Here is a 7,448-nt window from a genome sequence, read left to right as displayed (position 1 = left end):
GAAAATAATCCCGTTTTAATTACCGCCTAACAATAAATCCATATTTACCTGAACTGTTACTTAGTATTTACAAATATTCAGTCTTTTCTTTAAATCAATTAGGATCGATAAGTATGTTTTATTAAACATACTTTAATTCACAAATTTATCCCCTAAATTGAGAAAAAATAGTATCTGAAGTAAATATGATAAAAGGAAAGTTTTTAAACAACATAATACACGTGTCGGGAAAATAAATGCAAAAAAATAATGTAAATCGTGGGAAAATATTCGAAATAAATAACCTGTGAAAACTGACTCCTTTAACACCTTTGACGCTCCTACTGCTGCAACTTAACACACTGCAATTCACCGTAGTCGATTTTTATTATAAAATAACTTGGAACCATTATTTTTATGTTGTCAAATAAAACAAAATGGCCACCAATTGGTTGCTTGCCAACAAACCAACATCGCTTGCGTTGCATGAAACATAGTGGTAAGGCTTCTCTCTAGGTTACGCATTATTGCTCTGAGGATATTTTTTTATTATTATCGTGCAAAGTGTGCAACCCTTTGAAAACTCTCCGCTCTTACTATTGGTAACACTGAAACCCGAAAGTGGAATACAATAATCTCTGCTTTTCTGACATCTGACATTTGATTCTCAGTAATCTTTTGTCTATGCATTAGATTTCGTTTTAAGCACAGATTATAATATTTTAGTACAAGTTACAAGTAGTTTTAAGTTTTAATAACATTGCGGCAATAACACTATTGCATTATTACAATTTATTACATTTTTAAAATCCCGATTTCCCATATTGCGTCCGTATGCTTGCTATAATGGCGCATTGTCTTTTGCCTCGTGGTTTATTTTTCTAGGCAAAACCGATGCCAATATATTTTTATTGCTTTAGAACGTTTTATTCATTCATAGTTAAATTATTGTGTTCTTAATAACAATTATCAAGTAAGTGAATACATGGAGTGTAGTGACACCAATTGCAGTGCATATTTATCAGTACATAAAGCTTAATTTATACTTTATACAGCTATAGCAATTAGATTTGATCTAAATCTTAATTTTAGCATGTCTTCTGCGATAGTCAGATTAAAGAGACGGTTAGAGGAAAGTCCTCTAGAGGCATTAGTCTTACATTGTAAGCGTGTTAAAACAGAAGATGACAAAGAATGCTCCCCATCAGTATTTGTCTTCTCGGGAACCATAAAAGATGTGGTAAGTATCATTTATCACAAACCATATTTTAAATGGCGAAATAATTTCGTTCTCCTTATTGTCCTTAATTAGATGTCATTGAGATTTGTTAATTTGCTTTCATTTTCTGTTTCCAGAATAACACTAATGAAATTAAAAAGTCCTGGTTCGACAGAGACCATAAAGCAAATTTTTTAGACAATTCTAAAACAATACCCGACATTGTGAATAAATTGAAGGACGAGCACAAAACTGCTGTTCATAATAACAGAATAAAAATAATAAACTACAGTAGAGGATTGTCCCTGGGTGACGAGGATAAAGAAGACAAGTCCTCCAACGCGTATTCAGTATTAGATCTCCATCATTCTAAAGAAAATTCTGAAGAGTCCAATCCCGACGAAGAATATGCATATGATGTTTATGTTTCGCAGCAAAAAGATTTTGATATTACAATGTTGGATGATATTGTGAGGTTGTGTATTTTGTTTTAAAATGATAAATTTTATTTATAACCTCTGTTAGCACAAATGAAACGATTCGTCTCAGTGTATATTTTAGAAATTATTTGATAAGTGAGTACTTCCCTGAGTATATAAGTGAGTACATCCGTCCACAATTTTTAATTTTTTAAAAAGACTGATGCAAATACGTTCTCCGAGATGATTGCTGTAATTCAAAACCTTTATTTTTTTCAATCTATATTTATATTGGTAATTATTTCTTGTTAAAAATCAGCATTAGTTTCAAAACGTACTTCAATCCAAAATTGCTTGCTATAGTCCATTACACCCCTGAGAAATAATATGAATTGGTTGCCTTTTTTACACATCAAAATGTATCTAATTCCATTCCTAAACTGAGTTTCAAAAAGTACTTAAATACATTATTTAGTTTCAAATCATACTTATGTCCATTGTTCCATGCAGAATATTTAATTAAATATGGTTTCATTTAAATCATGCTTTAAAACCTATCAATATTACTAAATGCTCACTCGTGCAAGCATCACTACTACCCATTCTAGATTACGCTGATGTTTCCATGACTAATTTAAGCTGTTTCAACAACTTCAGAATACATGCATAAGTTATATTTTTGTTCCGAGGAAATATGACCACATTTCTGATTATCGTAGGCAACTGAAATGGCTCAAAATTAGACAGCGGGGAAACTATCACTCCCTCTCACTTCTGTTCTCTGTACTTCATAGTCCTAACGCTCATATATTTTTATTTATTTATGAAACTTTTTGTACATAATGTTATTTGTACATTGGCGGGCTTATTGCCAAATGGCAATTTCTTCCAACCAACCAATAAAATAAAAGTTTTATTTTTATAATTCAAGTTACAGAACATATTCAATAGAAAAAATAAGATTAAAAAGTTAAAAATATTTAAAAATAGAAATAAACGTATTTGTTTATAAATTACCTTAAATTAAAACTATTACTCAATGGAAAAAAGGAAAAAAGAGGAAAGAGGAAAAAAGGAAAGGAGGAGAGATTAAGGAAGAGAAAGGAGATGTTTCATCAGACGTGATTTAAACAGAGATAATGTAGTAACATCTTTGATGGTGGATGGGAGATGATTCCACAGTCGAGCCGCATGGACACTATATGAAACTTGAACGACTTCAGAATACATGCATAAGGTACATTTTTGGTCTTAGGAAATATGACCACATTTCTGATTATCGTAGGCAACTGAAATAGCTAAAAATTAGACAGCGGAGAGACTATCACTCCCTCTCACTTCTGTTCAGTGTACTTCATAGTCCTAACGCTCCTATATACCTCCATGAAAAATTTCAACGCTTATCAGTTCATGGTTTACCTCTTCGTTCTAATTCTCAAAGCACCCTTTTAATACCCATCCACAATTCCTCTTTCTTCGCTAACTCATATAGTGTCCATGGGGCTCGACTGTGAAATCATCTCCCATCCACTCTCTCTATCTCTGTTTAAATCACGTCTGAAGAAACATCTCCTTTCTCTTCCCTAATCTCGCCTCCTTTCCTCTTTATTCCTTTTTTTTCCATTTCCATTGGGTGATAGTACCGATTTGAGGTAATTTATTTACAAATACAGTTATTTATATTTTTTAACATCTTAAGATTTTTTCGTTTTTATTTTCTATTGATCATATTTTGTAACTTGAATTATATAAATAAAACTTTTATTTTATAGGTTGGTTAGAAAGAGATTGCCATTTGGCAGCAAGCCCGCCAATGTACGCTTTACATTATGTACAAAAAGTCAAACAAATAAAATAAAAATATTACTACCTTCTCACATAAGTATTTATATTATATTATTATAATCGTAATGAATCCATAAAACGGTTTTATAAAATAAAAATGGAAAGCCTTGAAATATTTCAAATTAAGTAGAAAAAATATGTTCTTGAGAAAACGTTAGTTCTTACGATGTGATGTACTAACAATAAACCGTAAATAAATAAATTTCCCAAAAAAAATTTTTTTGGAGTTAGATACATTTTGATCTTGAAGTACTCAAGTATGTCATAAAAATAATTTTAGATTAGTATCCGCCAGGCTGTTCTTTTCTGTGTCCAGGCGGATGAATATAAAGTATAATATAGTAAAGTAAAATAGAACCAGACCAGGAGGAGTGCTTTCGACTCGATTGCTGCTCTCGGGTAAAAATCCTGAATAAGGAAATCAAGTGGAGATAAGTTCGCCTCGTTGTGTTGTTGTTGGTGCATTCGCCCACCATTATCGAGGTCCTAGGTGTGATTCCTAGCAGGGTAGATAATTTATGAAATATTGATTTTAAGGTTGTAACTGCATTGTTTTATTGTTCTTGGACTGGCACCCGAAGCGCAGGAGTTTTGACCTTACAGCTATTGATATTTTATGGCAGTTTTATTGCTAAATGTTAAAATATTGCAAATGATGTATATATGGTTTGGCTTAAAACAAATCTTTTTGTTAATGTTTTAGGATAGATCCTTACCATGGCGAACTGATATATGGCTCATACCGAGATAATGGTCGGAAATCAGTATCGGAAGACGATATGGAAGATGATGACTCCAACGATGAGAATAATTGGAGAAACGAATATCCCGACACGGATGATAGCATACAGGAGGAAGATATGAAGGCAGCCATGATGAATTGCAATTTAGGTAATGAATACATTTATGCGTAATACAAGTAATGAGTTCGCCTCATGTTATTGCATTTGCCTACCATGCCAGAGGACCCCGGTTTGATTCCTGGCATAGTTGATATAAAATGTTTATTTAAGAATGTGTTTTTGCACTAGAATATTTCAAAGTTCCGGACCAGCACCTGAAGCGTAAAACTGGTCATCTTACCCTCATATAACAAAAATAATCAAGATACTCTGCAGTTGGTGTACTAATGCAGCGCCCTATGAAATTAATTCAAAATTAAATTGTATCATTTAAAAAATATATATATTTATTGACTTTCCTGTAAAACTTACTGTATTGCGCATTAGCCATTTAGACTTTTTACCATTGATATTGTAGTACAAATATTTTTTATTTTATTTTATAGACGATGTTCTTTCTAGTGATGATGGAGAGGAAGATCTAGTTTATGGTGCTAGTTCATCTCCACACAGCAAATCCACACATGGTTGTGTTAACCCCGATGATGTAGATAGGTATGGTCTTCCCTACGCCAAGTACAAGGCTAAATTATTCAAATCTGTGAATCTGGAATTAGACGGGGAGCCGAGTCTGGTGGACTGCTATGGGGAAGAAAGCGGAAAGTATTCTGATGAAGAGAAACGTGATAGTGAAAGTGATTGCGCCGAATCTTACAATAAGGAATCTAATTCAGAAAATGATGAATATTAAAATATAATATGTACATAATGGATATTATATAATGTTTGTACACAAGTTATATGTTTTACGAATCTGTTATCTTCAATCACTGACGTATAATAAATAGATACGTTATTCCTATACCAGCTACAACTTGAGATATGCATATTTCTGTGTAATTTGTTATCATAGATACATGGGTTCCGCCGAATAAAGCCAAAAAATGGTCATCGACGGTCTTTCAGGACGGCGAGAGCCCATAGGTGCGAAGTAAAGGCAATTTCAGTTAACGCTCTCCCGAGGAATCCGCGGCACATGTTCAAGCCAGGTCCGGCACTGCACCCTCAAAATGCTCATTATAGGAGGCTGCTACGTCGGTTCTCAATGTTGGTTATGAAATCGAACCACTTTATGCCTAATATTCTCCTCAAGCACTTGCTCTCAAAACTCAGAAGTTAGGTGTTTTGAGTTTTAGTAAGGTGCCAGGATTAGCGCCCATATAGGAGTACTGGCATTATACAAGAGTTAAATAATCGGCATTTTGTTTTGACCGAGTATAGACTAAAGAGTTCCAGACAGCACGCATCTTATTAAAAGTAAAATGAGGTTTTTTTTATAAATTCTTTTATGTGGTACGTATGTTTTAGGAAAAATTCAAACATAATTAAAAACTTCCAGTATGCATGCATGTATTATGAAAAAATAACTTTAAAAAAAATGCTAATGTCATTTGAATGATTTTATTTGTTTCATTATTATTGATCAGACTAACTGACATGTACACATGAAACCATCTAACTACTTTTCAATTGTTCCAATAGATGTGATTACAAAAAGTGTCCGCCAAATAGAATGAATGATTTTCACCCGAATACGTTTTTTTAAAAAGTACTTTTAGCGGGTTTTTATGCAGGCTAACCTTAAAACAAAACCTCGGAGGATTTAGAGGGTTTTTCTTTTTGGAGTTGATAAAACTCGAAAAATGACATAACTGAAAATAATGTTTTTTTGCAAGACAATGGGTAACCAGAAACCACTAATACTACCCGAGCCATCGAGATACAAATTGTAATATATGTAAGTATGTATATATATATGTTTGTCTTACAAACACGCTCGCCTGTTTTGAAGAGACTAACAGAAAAACCAAAATGTACAGTTGGTATTTTTTAATCCATAAATAAAAAAATATAATTTAATATTGATTTTTATTTTGATAACCAATGAAGCCTTCTTTGAAAATACATTTTTTTTTCTATCATATTTATTAAAACATTAGCATTTTCATTTTTGGGAACTATGGAAAAAAAATCATTTCTAAAAAATTTTAAACTAGTAAATAACTGTGCTTGAAAATGGGAATCAAATTTTTGTAGGCAGGGTTCGAATCCTTAGCCTAAAGCAATAAAAAAAAATTAACAGTGGTCATAAAAATTGTTGGCACAAGATTATTACAAAAAATACCAAATTGTTTATTCATTTAAGTTCTCTGATGACTATTACTGTATAAAAAAATGTTCTCTCATTTTGATCTATAATGAATTTTTTTCATCACAAAGTCTAAGGCCGAGTTGTTTGATCATTAGTAATAATTTAAAAAAACAAAGTAGTAGTAAATTTTTTAAAAGGGGAATCTTTTTAATTACAAAAAGTACACTTTTTCAAAACTTTTGATTTTAACTATTCCCAATGGTCAAACAGTCCGGCCTAAGAAGCCCAATGAGGAACTTCAGCCCTACAGGAAACTGGATACAAACAATGATTTCTTGTGCGCGGTAAAAATTAGAGCATTGAAACAATTTAACAGCAAAGTTTCTTGAAAATGTACGAAAAAAATAATAAAAAATATTTTAATAAAAACGCACTACTCTAACCGTAAACGAACCAATCGGAAGAAATAACAGAGAACAACCTCTGACGTCACACGTGGAGTTATTTCAGAAATAACTTTTAAAAATCATATCGCTGATAATCTTCTTCTTCTTCTTGCGGTGCCTTGTCAGGTCCCCCCGACGCTGGCGATCACTACAGTGAAAGCATCTCCGTCCTGCGCTACTCTTGTATTCCACAGCCAGGACAACTGCTTATTGGATGTACTCGCCATAGTGATTCCTGGGAAAATATGACCTGAGTGGTTTCCCGTTGCTTCTCTGGTGGATTTTTCTGTTGGGGGTAATACGATTTATAAAAAAAAAATTGGCTTAGTTAAATGGTCTATTAACAAATAATAATAAAAAAGACACTGAAATTTCTTATTGCAGGATTGCAAAAAATCACACGGTAGTTTTTTTGTTTTCACCAAACCTGGAATGCAAAATAGTTGCTTCACCAAATAATATTCCTACCATTAAAATATTTATATTTATTAAATTACTTTCAAGTATTCACTGCTAAAAAGGGCCCCTACACTCCCAGTCAAAGGA

At 32.6% G+C, this 7,448-nt stretch overlaps 1 protein-coding gene across 2 annotated transcripts; it reads left to right on the top strand.

The window, feature by feature from the left end:
• The first annotated feature begins 605 nt into the window (after nt 1–605).
• Nucleotides 606–5,181, top strand: LOC148280041 (uncharacterized). 2 transcript variants are annotated; one of them, XM_088229002.1, is made up of 5 exons: nt 606–952; nt 1,072–1,219; nt 1,336–1,673; nt 4,166–4,353; nt 4,767–5,181. In XM_088229002.1, exons 2-5 carry the CDS (start codon nt 1,073–1,075, stop codon nt 4,787–4,789), a joined length of 696 nt encoding a protein of 231 aa, XP_088085128.1. In that variant the 5' UTR covers nt 606–952; nt 1,072; the 3' UTR covers nt 4,790–5,181. The 2 variants fall into 2 exon arrangements, with proteins under 2 accessions (XP_088085128.1, XP_088085127.1); XM_088229001.1 differs by having other exon boundaries at nt 639–952; nt 4,751–5,181.
• The last annotated feature ends 2,267 nt before the right edge of the window (nt 5,182–7,448 follow it).

This window comes from Micrasema longulum, unplaced genomic scaffold (assembly GCF_059751315.1).
Source record: "Micrasema longulum isolate JH-2025_06_02 unplaced genomic scaffold, ASM5975131v1 h1tg000627l, whole genome shotgun sequence".
Lineage (NCBI taxonomy): Eukaryota > Metazoa > Arthropoda > Insecta > Trichoptera > Brachycentridae > Micrasema > Micrasema longulum.
Note: the sequence above shows the minus strand (reverse complement) of the source record. Positions and strands in the feature narration are given on the sequence as shown.

Coding starts and splice junctions, on each gene's coding strand:
- LOC148280041 (XM_088229001.1), top strand. CDS start 1,073: ATGTCTTCTGCGATAGTCAGATTAAAGAGACGGTTAGAGGAAAGTCCT. Junction 1,220..1,335: donor CGGGAACCATAAAAGATGTG/GTAAGTATCATT, acceptor TTCTGTTTCCAG/AATAACACTAATGAAATTAA. Junction 1,674..4,165: donor ATGTTGGATGATATTGTGAG/GTTGTGTATTTT, acceptor TTAATGTTTTAG/GATAGATCCTTACCATGGCG.